The sequence below is a fragment of the Salvelinus sp. IW2-2015 genome, linkage group LG31 (assembly GCF_002910315.2).
Source record: "Salvelinus sp. IW2-2015 linkage group LG31, ASM291031v2, whole genome shotgun sequence".
Taxonomy (NCBI): domain Eukaryota; kingdom Metazoa; phylum Chordata; class Actinopteri; order Salmoniformes; family Salmonidae; genus Salvelinus; species Salvelinus sp. IW2-2015.
This window is the reverse complement of record NC_036870.1, coordinates 9,841,331-9,859,568: the sequence shown is the minus strand read 5'-3', so window position 1 is coordinate 9,859,568 and position 18,238 is coordinate 9,841,331. Positions and strand designations below refer to the sequence as shown.

Sequence of the window (18,238 nt, the reverse complement as noted above, 5' to 3'; positions counted from 1 at the left end):
ATGCACAAACAGTAAAGGTGAGCAGAAAACTCACAAGACACTGACCAAGTGAATACTTCAAAACACCTGCAAGGTAAATGCACAAAGTGTTTTCCAGATCAGTGTTAAGGATTCTCAAAAGGAAATGCTCAATATTTGTATGAGACTCGACCGCGGCCATTTCGTGGTGATGTGTACTAGTCGCAGATCTGGTCATAAAATGGTTGCCAGTATCACCTAAGGTCTATATCGATAGGTTAATGTTCTCCGGTAGGGGGAGGTGGAGTACTGATGTCTTGTGGCTTTAGCAGTGGTGCAGCCAGGCAGACTGCCAAAAACATAGACAAAGAACAAGGGACGGGCCTCTAGGGACTTTCTGTGTGGTAAAATAAGAAACATTAATCCCGGACCATAATATAGTGTGGACCAGACCCGCCTCTAACTCTTGCGTGCCGTAAATGAGATTTGGTTGCCTCAAGAGCCATTTATTTAGAGATTAGTGCCCATAGATATAGAATGGTATGTCTCTATGGTTGAAGTTTCTACATTATGATGCATTTACATGACACTCAACCATTCAACTTTATTTATTAGATAACATTAAAAGCTTCCGATTTCCTTCATATTTTAATGTGAGTATTTTTGATATGGCTGCCTTCCTCTCCCCAGTAGGCAAGGGGATTGATGCCAGACAATCACACGATGGCACTGCCAGGTAGATTGAAATGAGGATGGAAATGTCCATCTCAGCTCAAGAACTCAGTTTACTCTGAAAACACTGGAGACCCCAGAAATGTATTCAATAATAATAAAGCAAAGAAATAAACAAATACAAAATCCTCCCAAAAACTGGATAGGGACACTGAGGAGTATTTTGAGGAATGTAAAGAAAACATTAGAAAAAGGAGAGGCTTTATCTGACATGAACAGCAGCTGAGTCTTGGGAGTCTTTACTCACTTCTGTCTGATCTATTAGTTTACTGTAATAATTAATAGCCGATTCCTTATCTCCAGTATCTGTCCATCCTGCTTAACTAGTGTCCATGTTCTTCTTATTGCTCATGCCAGATTCCAATATGCAATGAAAACCAGGACACTGGTGTACGCCACAGGATCTTGGATAAACATACAATGCTAGTAGATTACAGAATAGGTACATATACTATATCAGAACCATAACATCAGTTCTCATAAATGTATGGCTTTGCCTGTGTCACGTACCCTTTTCATACTATCATGCCGACATGAACTGTATAGGCTCAGATATTTTCTTTTCACATTGTCCTTTTCAGAACGGTTCCAGCATCTATGTTGGATGCGTAACCAGATGCATAACTAGGCCAGCACAGTTCAGCTCGGTTTGGTTCAGCTCAGTAGTATGAAAAGGTTATTAGACCTATGGAGGAACAAAAATGTCATGTCAGCCCTGTTTTTTCCAAATATCTGTAAGTGCCAAAGAGTTTATTATTTAAAAAATTATATTAAGTTCTGTGCCAGAAGAAAATGTATTCTAAATGTGAACATGTATTTGAAAGACAATTTGAAAGATTTTATTTATTTCAATATTTGAAAGAAAATAATTGTCTTATACACATAACCACAATAAAAAATTCCTATGACAGTTCTCTAAAAAAAAGTATTTTATTGAAGACATTGACTGCCATATGTTGCCTGAGAGAAGGTCATGGCTCCATGATCCTTATTATTTTACATACTTATTTGACTATGTTCATGATGTATTGTATGGTATTGATGTGACTGTGAATATAGTTAGAATGGGCCAGATTCACTTCTTCTCATTGGAAAAGCGGTGGTACAGGTCGCCAACATCCTCTTGAGAAACTTTAATCCAACCAGTCTCTCTCATGTGATACACTGCAAAGAACAAAGACAAAGTCAAACACACACACACACACACACACACACACACACACACACACACACACACACACACACACACACCACCATCACCACCATTATAAACCAGGTAACAAGCTCAGACTTACTGTTGACTGTTCCCCCAGAGTAAGCATCTCTGTGTGTAGCATGAAATATGGCCCTCTGTGCCAAATCATAGGCTTCTGGAACAGACAAGTCATAACGGTAGCCGCTGTCCATCACACCATAGGCATAGGTGTTACCAGACCCAGTGGAGAACATGTTTCCACACAGTCTCAGACCATTGTCATCAACGTAATACAGCCCAGGACCCTGTAATCATAATAACAATAATAATAATCATGAATGTCTTTTAGTAGCAGGCTGACAATACAATTTCAACTAATGAGTGTTTGTTAATTACCCACTAAAAGAGAAAACTTCATAGTCAAACCGTATACAAAACAAACKCATCTGACTGATGATACTATTGAATATTGACATTATCAAATGATTGACTATATCATTGATCATTTGTTAATAAAAGACTAGACTAGACAATCTATTCTAACAGTGAGATACACAAACCAAGCAACCTGAAGGGCCTAACTTTAACTTGCCTACTTGTCACAGCCACATATCATTGTGCCCATGGAGACCACCATGTTGGCAAGGAGCTTAGAAGCAGCAGATACTGACATCCTCTCTTAGTTCCTCAGCTTGTATATCCTTAAATAAAATGGGGGTTGGGGGAGAATTGAAAAATATAGGATGCAAAAGATATATACATCATCTAATATGGCATCAAGATAAACACATTTACAGGAGGAGTTGGATATTCAGCTCATTCGTCCCTTGGTATGCATAGAGTAACTATAGGCCTACACAGAGATCTGAATATACAGGCATTTGAAACTATCTACAGTCTCTACCGCTGCCCCATCAATCTAAATAAGAGTGTAGCTCACCCTGTGAGTCTTCAAGTCAACAATGAGTTATTTTGAAAGCTGCCATGAGGAATGTGTGTGACCTAAGATAATAGRCACATCGGTACTGCCTCGCCTTTCCTCTCTTCACCTGTGGCTTCCTGTAKTTTCCCCACAGACCACAAAGCCCTGTACGTCTTCACCATTTCAAAATGTGAAATGTGTTTTCTATGATATAAAATGTGTTTTCTGTTAAATAAAATGGGGTTTCTATTTTAGAATTTGTGTCACAAAAAGTAACCAAATTTGGCCAATAATGTGGTTGTTTGCCTAACTCCAATTTCATCCACTGACTCGACAGCAGCAAAGGCCATCTATTAGTGCCTTATAACCATTATTTTCTGGCAAATGTCTAAGTGGGATTCTTGAGATGTTCCAACTCTGAAGTCACCCCATTGAAGTTGACATTTAAAACGGGTAAGGTAAGAGTTAWGGTAGGGTTAGGTAAGGGTCCTGGTTAAGGTTTAGGGTAAGGSTAGGGGMTAAGGTTAGGATTAGAGTTTATGGTAGGGACATCCCAAGGGTATCAGTAACCATAATTTTATACCTCAATTCTCTTAACTCCTTGCAGTAATTTTGAAAGTTCCCAACTATGATTTGACTGCCAATACATAATCAGTTACTAGGCAAACTAGGGAGGATCAGGTTCTGATGAGCCAGTAAGTAAGGAAACCGCCAACTACGGAAACTTCTGAAGCCAAACCATTCTTGCATGTAGCCAACACAGCAGTTGAGTAGCCAACACAGCAGTTGACTATCCCTTGTGATTGTCCTCAATTTTGTTATTGTGCCAGTTCCCTCCAATTCCCGTCACCCACATTAGTGACCTAATTCCAGATCTGAGTTTAAATTATTTGAAATCATGTGGTGGGGGCAGTGTGCTGAGATATTGTACSRCTGTGGGGCGCAAACCAATATTTTATATATACACTAGATGACTGATAGGGGGCYATGTGTTGAAGCCACCGTGCCTCCATCTTGGCATTCTCCCACTATCGTAAACATWTTTTTTTTGAATCTATAGAAATGTATGTATTAATGTTCACATTTATTTTTGCCACATGRATTCTATTACAGATGCCTTCATGCATAATTTTAAATTATATTATATGAGCTAAACATAAAAATMATAAAATAAAAAATATATAAAAAGTATCATTTTTAGGAATTACTAATGTTACTGTRKCTACCACAACWAAAATACTTAAATACATGTAATTTTGTCCTTGAAACATTTTATTGAAATATTGTAGAATTTCATTCATTCRTGTGGAGCACTGCTTCCCTGGGAGGGGGGATCCACTATATCATATGAMATCATGATAGAATCATACATTGGAAACCCTTTTCAGTTATCTTGGTTACTGAAATAGACTTTGGCAAATGTGGCTGCTGCAGGTACAACAAACTATTATGACCCCTCAATGGAAAGACGAGACTCTCACAAACACTCTACGAGCCCCAGAAGCTTAAAGTCAGCTTCCTTAAAGTATCATTTTCAGGGATTACTAATGTTACTTTCCCACTACAACAACAAACATACTTAAATACATTACTTAAGTCATTTTGTCKTTGAAACATTTCATTGAAATACTGCAGAATTCCATTTGTTGGAGGACTGCTCTTACTGGGGAGTGCCTTCAAAGCCTCTCAATAGCCAATACATAGCATCAGATTTGGCAGGGAGTGGTTACACAATTGCAGAATCACTACAATAGTTCTTTCTCTTGGATAGGTAACATGATAGACCTTTGCTCCATAAATGGTTTTACAGTCAACTGGGGTCACAGAAGAACAATAGAAAGCGTGGGCACTTCAAAAATAGAAGGGAAGGAAGAGAATACAGTACAATGCAATACATCGAAATCAAAACAACTCATACCAAAAAAAAATTACGTTCCATCACTGATGTAAAAGTATCTTACATTTAGTAGACATCTTATTCAGAGCGACTTACAGTAGTAATTGGGTACATTGACATATTTTTTTCAGCTTGTTAGGTCGGTTATTTTGAGCCAAGACCTTTCGCTAACTGGCTCAACTCTCTAACCACTAGGCAACTTGCGATCTCGAACTACATTCAATATTTACATCAATTTGGCTTTATACATGTCACTGTCCTGATGTGTATGTGATTTACAGTATATTAGGAGGTAGTGAGTATTGGTCAGAGTGAGAGTGAGTAATGACATCACTATTTACAGTTAAAACAGTAGCATTGTTTGTCAATTGGGAACATGTCGTCTTCCGTGAACAGTCTCTCTCTTAGTTTGTAGTAGCTCCCCTTCCTGTCCATCAACTCCTGGTGAGTGCCCTGCTCCTGGACAGTCCCCTGATCAATCAGAATGATCTGATCCACCCTCTTCAGCTTGTGAGCAATCACCAGCAGGGTCTGGAAGGGGCAGATAGCCTGGACCTTTAAATGTTTAATTGACAACAAAATCAACATGAACAAAATGGCCGTCTCAGTCTCCGGACTTCAACCCCATTGAAAACCTGTTGTTTGAATTAAAGAGGGCAGTCCATAAACCCAGACGAAGGTGGTGAAGGATCTGGAAAGATTCTGTACGGAGGTATGGTCTAAGATCCCTCCCAGTGTGTTCTCCATTCCCATAAAACATTTTTGAAAAAGGCTCAGTGCTGTTGTCCTTGCAAGGTGAGGTATTGAAAGGTATTGAAAATAGGGGCGGCAATAATTTTGACCACTATCTTTTTAAGAAGGAAATAATATTTGTTGTTAAACAAAATCTATTTCTCTGAGCAATTGTGTTAGTATAAAATAATATAATTTTCCCATTTTTGAGGGGCATACAATAATTTTGGACATGTAATCTAATGCAACCTATTGTTTATTACAACCAAGATTAGGTGTCCCAACTTGGTCTCAGAGCAAAACATTCCATTTTGTATGATATGTTACTTTACGTTAGGTTACATAACATTGACTAGACATAACATAGCAAATGTAAATTTGGGACACTCAAATTAGTATGATATGCTACGTTTGGTATGGACAGTATGTTACTTAAGGCAAAAACGAAATGAAGTTGGTGACATGCGAAAGTCGAACAACCCAAAGGTTGCTTGTTCAAATCTCCTCACGGTCAACTTTTGCAACTACTTACTACTTTTTAGCTACTTTGCAACTACTTAGCATGTTCGCTAACCCTTCCCCTAACCTTTTAACATAACTCCTAACCTTCACCACTAACATAACGTAGCATACAATACTAAAGCTGTTGAACGTAATATATCATACTAAACAGGTCAAATGCAAGCCAGACGTAGGATACTATACGTCCTACAATTGTTTTATATTGTATGAAAGCTACTACATTGGTAGGCCAATGTAATGTTACCTAACGTAAAGTAACATATACTGTACTAAATGGAGTGGCACAGATTTGAGTAAAATAGAATACGTCAGCCAGCGTCCTTGTTTAACAGCAGCATTGAGTATCAAAGACTCAATAGCAGTCACAAGACCCAGGGTTTGGCGTTGGCTTGTTTTGCTTGGTAAAGTATACTGAAATGAAAGTGAAAGCAACGGCAGAAAGGACTTGCAACGTGGTGTGATTGCAAGCCAACCTATTCGGCATGGAGTGGTTACACAATTGGCGCTTCACCCAGACAGATCAAGTTATTGTCAGCCATTTTGTGATGCCAGGTCTTGAGATGAGATGGCCGCTGGTATATCCCCCTTTGTGCTCGCCCTCCCTTCCTTCTTGTTGGTATCCGTTGGCAGTGGGTAGGTGGATTGTTGTTGATATGTCACCAACCTAAAGGGACAGGAAAATAACCTGTATGTGTTTAACTGACAATGCAAACTTCTACTGAGAAAATAATTGAGTTGATGAATGTTGCCACATGACACTTATCTCACAAATGTCCTGAGCTCAAATCATAGCAGCCCCAAAATAAACAAACTCCGGTACTTCTTATCACTACTTTGATTAAGTTGATGATTTGGATGACTAGATGACGTATGTCTGCACCAGTGCTGCAGATGCACAAACAGTAAAGGTGAGCAGAAAACTCACAAGACACTGACCAAGTGAATACTTCATAACACCTGCAAGACACATTGTAGCAGTGTTTTTTTCCCTGATCAGTGTTAAGGATTCTCAAAAAGAAACGCTCAATATTTGTATGACAGTCGACTGCCGCCTTTTCATGGTGATGTGCACTAGTCAGATCTGGTCATTAAAATGGGTGCCAGTATCTCTCCTGAGGTCTGTGTCTATGTGTTATTGTTCTCCGGTAGGGGGTGTTGGAGCACTGACATTTTGTTGTGGCTTAGCCGTAGTGCAGACAGGCAAACTGCCAAAAACATTGGCAAAGAACAAGGGACGGTCCTCCAGGGACTTTCCAAGACTTAGTGCTCTGTGTGATAAAATAACAATTATTCCGTACCAGAATCAAATGTGCTCATGTACACACTCAAGTGGACCAGACAACACTAAAAAGTAAGACAAAAGCTCATGCACAATAAAAATACCGGCAAACATTGCTTAGGCTACACTTCACCACAAAAATGGCTGCAGACAAGTCTGTCACACCGATAAAACACTTAGACAACAGCATTCACAACAATGGGTGTGTACAGGAAATGTAAAACAAGCGTCAGATAAAATGCTGTGGTTTAGCAAAAGATTTAAATGTTTAATAGATTATTTATTCTCTTGGGTAGGCAACGTAATAGACTTTTGCTCCAGAAGATCATAAATGTTTTTAGAACATGGGTCACTCACTGCCCCTCTATGTATTATTCAAACATTAAGAAATAGAATAGGAAGAATACAATACAATAAAATCAAATCAAAACCACTCATACGAGATAACAAAATGTCACCAACAGAAGTGTCCATCTCTTACGAAAACCCCCCAAATCTAACTATATTCAATATTTACATGAATTTGTGATGTACATGTGGTTTACAGTATATTAGGAGGTAGTGAGTATTGGTCAGAGAGAGAGTGAGAAAATGACATCACTATTTACAGTTCAAACAGTAGCATTGTTTTGTCAATGGGACATGTCGTCTTCCGTGAACAGTCTCTCTCTTAGTTTGTAGTAGCTCCCCTTCCTGTCCATCAACTCCTGGTGAGTGCCCTGCTCCTGGACGGTCCCCCGGTCAATCAGAATGATCTGATCTGCCATCTCGATGGTCTTCAGCCTGTGAGCGATCACCAGCAGCGTCTGGGAGGGGCAGCTAGCCAGGGCCTCCTGGACCTGAGACAGCGATAACAGATATGTGAAACCGCTAACTAGCGCTAACCCTATTGAGAATGTCATAGGTAGTACGTATGTAAAACTACTAGCACTAACCATATAGAGAGTATGAACGATGGAAGGCTAAAGCTATATGGTTCATGTGAGGGATGCCGTACCATGTGTTCGCTCTCCGTGTCCAGTGCGCTGGTGACCTCGTCCAGGATGAGGACCTGTGGCTCTCTGATCAGAGCTCTGGCGATGGCGATACGCTGCTTCTCACCGCCGGACAGCTGACCACCCCGCTCTCCTACATCTAATAGATGGACAGACAGACAGTAAATTTATCAAGTCCGTCCTTGTGATCATCCAGCAGCGATATATATAATATTCCTATTTGTCATTGATCACGGGCCAGTGTACCTGTATCGTAACCCTTCTCCAGTTGGCTGATGAAGCTGTGGGCATTGGCTCTCCGAGCAGCTTCCTGTACCCTCGCCAGAGAGCAGTCTGCCAGGCCGTAGGCAATGTTGTCCTTGACGGACCCAGAGAACAGAACTGGCTCCTGGCCTACCATGGCTATCTGGTAAAGGGAAATCCCAAGCAGGGAAAAACGTATCACCAATCAGCCCATCAAAGTTTATACAATGTTTCTTCTTCTGCAAAGATTTCTAATAGGGAATGATGTTGGTAAACAATGTGGCATACTACAGTTATCTTCCTGTGCTCTCTAGACATGTAAAAATGCCAATATCTGTGTAAGAGTAACTGTGTTACTTTGCTGTGCAGGTGTGTTGGTAGTGGTTCTGGTAGCTGTCGACATTACCTTCCTGTGTAGGTAGTGGTGCTGGTAACTCTGCAGTGGCAGTCCATCCAATAGGATCTCTCCCTGCTGAGGCTGGTAGAACCTCTCCAGCAGACTGACACAGGTGCTCTTCCCCCCTCCTGACGGCCCCACCAGAGCAGTCAGCTGACCCGGCCTCAGCTCCAGAGAGAAGCCCTAACACAAGCAGAGAGCCAATGACACACTACCTCAGCAATGGCACAAGGAAATGCAAAAATGTGGTGATGACGAAACTCCCTCGTGTTTAACTTCCTCCCAGGCAAGCTTTACCTGCAGTACTTTGCGTTCCTGGCGGGTGGGGTAGGAGAAGGAGAGGTTGTGGAACTGGACGTGTCCAGTCAAGGTCTCTGGTTGGAGTTTCCCCTTGGTGCTGACCTGGGGCTCTCTGTCCAGGTACTCAAACACCTTACCAGCTGCCCCCACTGAATTCAGCATGTCGCCAAAAATGTAAATCAAAGTCTGAGAGGGCAGAGGGAAGATTTATTGTACATAATTGTGTCATCGTAACTCAATACATGTTGGTCTTTGGACTAACAGTTTCTACACTATTAAAAATATGTGTTTTGTATTCCCTAACATTGATATTTCTCATCTCTATAGCAACTTTTACATGATGTACTTAGTAATAAATGCATTGCCATTAAACTTGTAATATTTCTTCACCTCTAAATGGTCGATGGAACGTTAACGGTTGTTGATAAGACATTTGCCTCGCTGGGGCTGAGACACATAGATAAAGTAGCATTAGTGTACCCTGATATTGTCTGCCAGGTCAGACTGGTAGAGGATGAAAGAGACCAGGTTCCCAGTGCTCATCTGACCTCGCTGGATAAACAGTCTGCCATAGTACAGCATGGCCACCTGCATTACCACTGCTGTTAGCTGTAACACACAAACACACAGAATGTGATGAGTATGTGCACAGAAGATCATAAGAAATGGTGACAGGCAGTTTGCCTTATTCCTAATCAAATAAAAATAATTGAAGTATCCTGAGTATAAGGGGGACAGGGAGTGATCCCTGCATACTCACTCTTCTCAGGAGCAGGTAGACTGCCCTGACGGTGTCCCGCCTGGTCTTGAGATTGTGGGTGTCCATCAACCTGTCGTTATAGCGACCAGCCTCATGCTGCTCAGTTTTGAAGCTTCGGACGGTCCGGATTCCGCCAACTGTTTCCCCCGCTGCCTCGTTCGCCCTGGCTATAGAGTCCTGCACCTCCTTAGAGAGCCTCTGAGGAACAGTCAATCCTCAATAACATTTACTGGACTCTATTTTGTAAGGTTACCCAGTACATTTAGCAGTCACCATCTAATGTACTGTATTTTCACACCAAAACATTTTTTTAATAACAATTTCAGCTAATAATTTCAGGGTCTGCAGGCACCAATAGATAATTTCCGGACCTTCTGTTCTGGATACAAACGACTGTACTATACCTGGTAATAGTTGTCATGGACACTTTGCAACAGGCCGGTGATGGGCGTCTCCATCAGCATGAGCAGAGTGAGCTTCCAGGACAGGCTCATCATGAGCGACAGCATACCCAGGGTCTTAATGAGGGTCCTCAGTAGGACGTTGACATTTAGGGCCACCGCCCGGCCCATCAGGGTGGTGTCTGTGGACAGCCGGGACGTGATGTCACCTACGACAGTTCAGAGGTGAAAGTAAATTGTTGTAACGTCGTCGAATAACCAAGGAGCAGAGAAGAACAAACTGGCAGTGTGTTCAAGAGATATTCTGCCACGCATCAGAGGACAGTCCATTGAATGACAAAGAAAGTTCCATAGAATGTGCAATTTAGCTACAGTAGTAACGTCATAAGCAAACAAGGTTGCCACTTGATCCAGTAAGACAACAGATTGCACGCTGATCATACTTTCGGGTCACCACCATAGGATGTTTGGAATTATTAACGTGTCTCTACCTGTCTTGATGGTCTCAAAGAAGCCGATCTCCTGCTTCACCAAGGCCCCAAACAGCTTCACTTTCATTCTGCAGGTGAAGCTGTTGATAGCACACATGAAGAGGCCTCCACGACAGCCTGCACTGAAAGAGCTGCAACAAACAGACACCATAAACTGCAGGTGTGTTGGAATAATCAATCTGATGTTCACATTGCAGCAGAGAGGTCGGTGTCTTCAATCACCAACATTTTTAAACAATACAACCCACAATGTGGAATGTGCGATATTGACAGGAGACTGTATATACTGTTGTATCAACTTACCTTCCCAAAGAGTAAAGCCCCATGAGGATGATAGCTGTGAGAAAGTTATTCCACTTGTACTGGGTACCCAAGATGTCAATCACCTTTCCAGTGTAGAATGGGATGAACATCTCACCTGAAAACACACACCACCACTATCATCATCAACATCATCATCATCATATAATACTACTTTTTTCTAAACAACAATGAAATACTTACAGAGGACAGCCAGTGACAGGAATATAAATGCCCCAACCAAAAGGAGGGTGTCAGGTCTGTAGAAGATGAGGACTCTCATGAACAGCACTCGTGCCTTCTGCGTCTTCTGTTTCCCGTTACTTTCTCCATTGCTGTCAGGGAAAGTTGTCTCCCAAAATAAGGCTGCTGCAGCTGCTGCCACGGTACACAATAGCCACAAACTTGGACTCCCCAGACCCAAAGATCCATACGCGCGCTCCGGTGAACTTCCATACAGCATAAGTCGCCCTGTCTCATAGACCGGGGCAAGGAAACAGTGCACCGCTAACCAGCGCTTGAATACGGGTTTTATAGATCCTAGTGTGAGTAGTGATAAACCGAGTAGTAGAACTAACCGAATCCCCGCTACAACCCAGAGACGCACCACATTTCCGAAAGTATCAAAAGTTCTTGGTCCAGTTTTGGAAATAGATGCGCCGAAAGCCAATGTGGTTATGTCAATGCATAGACCTACAGCCATAGCGAACGCGCACGTTCTAACCATCATTTTTGTCATCTAAATGTTTTGTTCATCTATAACCTATTGATTAAAAGGTGAGAGATGGCAAGCCCCCGAATTCATGAAGATCCTGTCCACTGAATGGACTGTTTTCAGATATTTTCAGAGGCAGCGTTTTAGTTTCAGTTTCAATTTCCCATATGCCCTAATCAGAATCAGAGGGAAATATTCTACACAATATTGTGCACCTTTCCATTTAGCTTGTATACTGTGACATAATAAATAACAGATAATATTGCTAGTGTACTTAACCGAGTGGTTAATGGTGACAGGTTTATCCTACATTCTTCGGAAAAAAAGGTGCTATCTATAACCTAAAAGGGCTCTACCCATAGGAGAACCCTTTGGTTCCAGGTAGATCCCTTTCCACAGATGGTTCTACATGGAACCCAAAATAGTTCTACCTGGAACCAAAAAAGGTTATCCTATGGGGACAACCGAATAACCCATTTTGTGTATGCGTGTGTATATACAGTATGTGTATGTGGTCTCGTTCGCGCTCCCCGCTTTGGCGCCTTTTGGAGTTCATGTGAGGTAACAGTTCCCACAGTCCACAAATATACGTGACCATGTCTGTGACCTCATTAACCCCATTGATATTGCTGATATATTGTCTATTATTTGACCTTAACCACTCACTAGGAGAACCTAAGTAGGCTAATGTAGGTCTGTCATAGGCTAGCTTTAATGAACACAAGTCTACAATGAGTTAAAAAATTAAACCTGCTGGCTTCATATCCACTTGGTAACTGATGACTCATCACCTAAAATAAATACAATTTGCTACAAACATTCCCATGGCCTCACAAGTGCATGGTTTATATCCCGGTAAACACAATCATAATAACAAAAATTACCAAAACATTTGATGGTGGCAGAATACTTCTTGAATAGTTGTTTTGGTGTTGAAAAAAATAAACATACGGAGAAAGTTTAATTGAGAGATGGTTTATTGACTTGTGAATAACACAAAGACAGTCCAGCATGAGGTCCTCGGGTACCCAAAATAAAATCAGTGTCTTCAACAGAGGGCTTAACTATTATAAATCATTTAAACATAGTATGTGTAGTGATGTGGGGATGAGAATATTTAACATTGTGCCAGCATGATTTATAACCTAATCCAAACATTATATATCCTGTGTAGATTTAATACTGTTTGTTCATAAATCGGCCATATGTCCACTCACTGTTCAATAACTAAGACAACTTCAGTGTTTCAGTTTTCACAACTCAGTTTTCACTGATCATAAAAAGTGGGCAACTCGTTGCCCAGGATGCATTTCTCCTCTGCACCCTTTTCATCAATGGTGACAAGGTAGGCCACACCTCCACTCGAACCATCTCGACTCATGGCCAATGAAAGTGCTGAGAGAGGAGAGGTGAAGAAAGAGAGAGAGGGAGAATATATTATAAAAAATTATACAACATCTTAATAGCTTCTAATTCATGCTGTTTAGGTCATATATCAACACATATAAGTATTTTAAAAGTGCAATGTCACTCACTGTTGACAACAAACTGTTGGCAGTCCTCTTTGCTCATGGCCTTCCGGTACTCTGCATCAACAAACCCATAGACATAAGCGCTTCCGGAGCCGCCGACCGCAAAGGGTTGTCTGGACAACAAGCCATTCAGGGTCACGTACACCTGGGAGGGATCAATGAGAGGGGGATGCTTGAGCACAGCAACCTAGCAAACTCTGAAGTAAGTAAAATATTATGCAGACTAGTGAACAACTGTGAGTTTGATTATGTAGGGGAGAACCAGGACTAAAGTAACACTTTTAGGACTCTTCCTAATTACTCAGATCGATAGAGATAGAGAGTCCATATTTCATGACAATTCAACTTATATATGTCCTCTACCATTAGCAACTGTAATTTAATTTCGAGGGTAAATTAATTTAAATGAAATAGACCGGCAACAGAACTACCGCAACGTTACTTTTGTACCTGCTGGCGGGGCGGGAGTAACACAGCCTTGGGACGGAAGTAACAGCTGGCGAGAAATGTACAATAGCTGTCTTATCTCCATGTTTCTGATTTGTAATGCTCGTTACTTTCAACAAATGTACTACCAGCCATAAATACATTTTCGTGTTGATTTGAATAATTAATGCTATAAGTTCTAAATGTATGAAAATCAACCGTGCATCAACATCGCAATGTTGCGCAACCACAATATTTTGCCTTACAATATTAATCGGAGTAATGGATCACATAATAGCGATATTAACCATCATTTTCTCATCTTACTTCAATGGGAATGTAGTAGGAGATGTTTATCACCATCTGGATTACCTGGTTAAATAAAGGTAAAATATATATTTTTAAATTATATATTTTTTTAAACGTAGCCCTACCAATCAGGTTATCTCCAGCTGTCCTTATCTGACGCACTCCTCGAGTCTTGATAGAATAAAACAATTTATTCTCTTCACAAACAGAAAACTCATCATGCTTATCACATTTCCATGGCTTAACACAAGGTAATTGACCCCCAGAATCATAAAGATATATATTTTTAACCACTAACCTGTCGATAAAAGCTTTTTGAGAAGCTGATCCATCAAGTCAATTGATTAAGGCATAATACTAATGATGTCATATCAAATTTGTAAACATTGTCACTTGTTGATATTTTGATAACATTATAAAAGCATTATGAACTAGAAGAGACAATGGCCTGTGCTTAAAGTTATTTTATTTTAATCCAGGTCATCATGTAACATTGTGTTACATTCGTCCCACCCATCTCTCCTGTAACGTCTCCCAGGCTAACAACCAAGACTAGCTATCATTTTACATGAAACCTGTGTTGTCATTTAGACACTAAATGGGTTAAGAAAACAACATATGTTTGGAACCTTAAAAAATGCCACGAAACTCTAGAACCGAAAAACACGTCCGGATACTTACATTGCTCAAAACCACTTTTTGTTGATAACTTGGTCGGACTGGGCAGTTTTTGTTGATAACTTGGTCGGACTGGGCAGTTTTTGTTGCTAATTGGTCGGACTGGGCAGTTTTTGTTGATAATTGGTCGGACTGGGCAGTTTTTGTGATAACTTGGTCGGACTGGGCAGTTTTTTGTGATACTTGGTCGGACTGGGCAGTTTTGTTGATAACTTGGTCGGACTGGGCAGTTTTTGTTGATAACTTGGTCGGACTGGGCAGTTTTGTTGATAACTTGGTCGGACTGGGCAGTTTTTGTTGATAACTTGGTCGGACTGGGCAGTTTTTGTTGACTTACTTGGTCGGAACTGGGCAGTTTGTTTGGGGGCAGGGAGCTCATCCTCTGCATAGGAACATGCTGACTTCACTATCTGATTCTAGCTCCTGTCTCATCTGAGAAAATGGGTGTTACTTTCACCCCGTTTACTTTGTCCCGGCTCTCCCCTACTAATTGTACTAAAAGTTATTGCATACACTCAAAACTATTACAGAATTGTTCAATTCATTAAATGACCTCTCTGAGTACAGGCATCCGTTTAAATTGTTCAAGATGCAAGACAATGTTTTCCGAAATGTACACAATAAAGAAATGAATACAGATGGACTAGTGTTTATAGATGTGGTATTTCTATGTAACGACTGACCTGTCCCCCTCCTCTCTTGTCCCACCCGGCAACAATGAGATGCGCTGACAGCTCTTCTTTGTACTTGTACGAGATGTTTTTCACCAGAGTGGCAGCTGAACGAACTTGAGGATCCTCTCCAACCTCAATGCTGAGTTAAAGAGGTCACAAGTCACATAAGCCACAGCTCAATAGCAGAATTATTTAACTGCATCTACTGTATGAAGGCAATCCCGCATTGCCTAGTTAAATAAATAAAGGTTAAATAAAAATAAAAAATAACATGAGAACATGAGAAAATGCACAGTGAAGGCCTATTAACCTTTTCCATACATTTAACTCAACCAAATGTGTTATACATAGCACTAGAGCTATTGTCGACCACAATAAATAGCCATGCAGCGGGTAACACGGGTAATACCTGTGCACATCCAGCTGGTAGTTYACCATCTCAGCGATGGTCTGGGCGTCCGCAGCCGAGCCTGACAGGGCGCAGTAGATCTTGTCATGGAGGAGAGAGAGCTTGTTCATCACCCGGTTCACCACAGTCTCCCTGTGAGGGATGGAGAGAAGAGGGAGGATGGATGGAGGAAAAACAGAGGGTTGAGGGAGGACTATCACTTTTTGAATGTTCATAGTAAATGATTGGCTTTCAAAGACTTGGAACAGCTACTTACCCAGCAGACACTCGAGAGTCAGAGCCCAGCACCACCCCTCCATCAAACTCAATAGCAATGATGGTGGTCTGAAAGGAAAACAGACACAATTTTGATGAAGCGCTTTCCAACCTGTCTTGAGGGCATAATTAAATGACTCAATTGAATGACTCAACACTGCTAAGTTCACTTTGAGACTGACTCACATTTGGAAAAGGCAATATATTTTATTTATACATTCATACAAATAAATAAGCAAAAACAGAATGAACACCCCAACATTATAGGCTGATATCATTTCCACCTCCATACATGTCATCAAATTATACTCACCCCYGTTTTMACTTCTTCAGATAGCCACCCTGGCTCTGATGATTCTTCTAACATCTTGAAGCACTTTATTTTTGCGCACGATAGATAGTAAGTGGCTGGTCGCGTTGWTACCTGTTCAGTGWGCACGGTGTGTGAGAAGCCTATTGACTCAACGCGAAATGGAAAGAAAAAGAAAACATGCAATTTAAAACCAAACGACGCCTCATTTAGGACATACGCGAACGATTGCTATTAAACTACAATTTTGTATTTAGAATCAACTATTAAAGATATTTGAGAAAGAAGCCGTCATACCTTTCTGTCTGGTCCACCATTTTCCAGAAGAAAATGAAAGTGAAAATGAGATTGTCAGTGAGAGGCTGAAATGATTTCCCAAGAAACATACAGAGCTCCAAAAGCATGGGGTCAGATACACTATTTTGTTGTTGTTTTGGCTCTGTACTTCAACACTTTGGATTTTAAATGGTACTATGACTATGAGGTTAAAGTGTAGACTGTCCGTTTAAATGTAAAGGTATTTTCATCCATATCGGGTGAACCGTTTAGAAATTACAGCACTTTTTGTACATAGTCCCCCCATTTTAGGGGAACAGAAGAATTGGGACAGATTAAGTTATATGTGTAGTAGAGTAGTCTAAAATTAAGTAGTGTGATCCCATATTCCTAGCACGCAATGACTACATCAAGCTTGTGACTCTACAAACGTGATGTTTGGATGCATTTGCAGTTTGTTTTGGATGCGTTTCAGATTATTTTGTGCCCAATAGAAAGGAATGGTAAATAATGTATTGTGTCATTTTGGAGTCCTTTTTTTATTGTAAATTAGAATAGAATATGTTTCTAAACACTTCTACATTAATGTGGATGCTACCATGATTAGGGGTAATCTTTAATGAATCGTAAATAATGATGAGTGAGAAAGTTACAGGCATAAATATATTTAAAAAAGAACCTCCCGTTATTGTAATGGTGAGAGGTTAGCATGTATTGGGGGTATCGTATTTGTGCGCCTGTAACTTTCTCACTCATTATATAACAGTTTTATGTTGTACCAATATTTACTAATTTTTATGATTTGTATGTTGCTGTCATGTTAACACCGTTTTAAATACGCTTTAGTTATAACAGGCTCACTTTATCCCTACCTACAATACCGTTCGAAAGTTTGGGGTCACTTAGAAATGTCCTTGTTTTTTAAAGAAAAGCCATTTTTTTGTCCATTAAAAAAACACAAAATTGATCAGAAATACAGTGTGGACATTGTTAATGTTGTAAATGACTATTGTAGCTGGAAACGGCAGATTTTGTATGGAATATCTACATAAGCGTAGAGGCCCATTATCAGCAACCACCACTCCTGTGTTCTATTGGCACGTTGTGTTAGCTAATCCAAGTTTATAATTTTAAAAGGCTAATTGATCATTAGAAAACCCTTTTGCAATCATGTTAGCACAGCTGAAAACTGTTGTTCTAATTAAAGAAGCAATAAAACTGGCCTTCTTTAGACTAGTTGAGTATCTGGAGTATCAGCATTTGTGAGTTCGATTACAGGCTCAAAATGGCCAGAAACAAATAACTTTCTTCTGAAACTCGTCAGTCTATTCTTGTTCTGAGAAATGAAGGCTATCCCATGCGAGAAATTGCAAAGAAACTGAAGATCTCGTACAACGCTGTGTACTACTCCCTTCACAGAACAGCGCAAACTGCTACAACTACACCTGTTGTAGGTCGGCACTTGTGACAAATACAATTTGATTTGATGTTTCCTAATTTATTGCTAATGATGCCTCAAAGTAAATGGGG

The 18,238-nt window shown here is 40.5% G+C and overlaps 2 protein-coding genes and 1 long non-coding RNA gene across 3 annotated transcripts; all 3 read right to left on the bottom strand.

The window, feature by feature from the left end:
- Positions 1 to 1,518: 1,518 nt before the first annotated feature.
- On the bottom strand, positions 1,519 to 2,119 carry LOC111955625 (uncharacterized). Its single transcript, XR_002876145.3, has 2 exons — positions 1,986 to 2,119; positions 1,519 to 1,854 (listed from the first exon to the last, which is right to left on the bottom strand). It is a non-coding gene; the product is annotated as an uncharacterized lncRNA (long non-coding RNA).
- Positions 2,120 to 7,479: 5,360 nt separating this feature from the next.
- LOC111956236 (antigen peptide transporter 2) lies at positions 7,480 to 11,954 on the bottom strand. Its single transcript, XM_023976697.3, has 11 exons — positions 11,329 to 11,954; positions 11,128 to 11,242; positions 10,825 to 10,955; positions 10,337 to 10,542; positions 9,933 to 10,130; positions 9,653 to 9,781; positions 9,170 to 9,358; positions 8,882 to 9,055; positions 8,479 to 8,638; positions 8,235 to 8,371; positions 7,480 to 8,076 (listed from the first exon to the last, which is right to left on the bottom strand). Exons 1-11 carry the CDS (start codon positions 11,861 to 11,863, stop codon positions 7,870 to 7,872), a joined length of 2,181 nt encoding a protein of 726 aa, XP_023832465.1. The 5' UTR covers positions 11,864 to 11,954; the 3' UTR covers positions 7,480 to 7,869.
- An 844-nt stretch (positions 11,955 to 12,798) lies between these two features.
- LOC112067880 (proteasome subunit beta type-9) lies at positions 12,799 to 16,992 on the bottom strand. The gene is made up of 7 exons (XM_070436369.1): positions 16,730 to 16,992; positions 16,436 to 16,575; positions 16,124 to 16,191; positions 15,868 to 15,999; positions 15,468 to 15,597; positions 13,375 to 13,516; positions 12,799 to 13,234 (listed from the first exon to the last, which is right to left on the bottom strand). The coding sequence occupies exons 2-7, from the start codon at positions 16,487 to 16,489 to the stop codon at positions 13,107 to 13,109; spliced, it is 654 nt and encodes a 217-aa protein (XP_070292470.1). The 5' UTR covers positions 16,490 to 16,575; positions 16,730 to 16,992; the 3' UTR covers positions 12,799 to 13,106.
- Between the last annotated feature and the right edge of the window lie 1,246 nt (positions 16,993 to 18,238).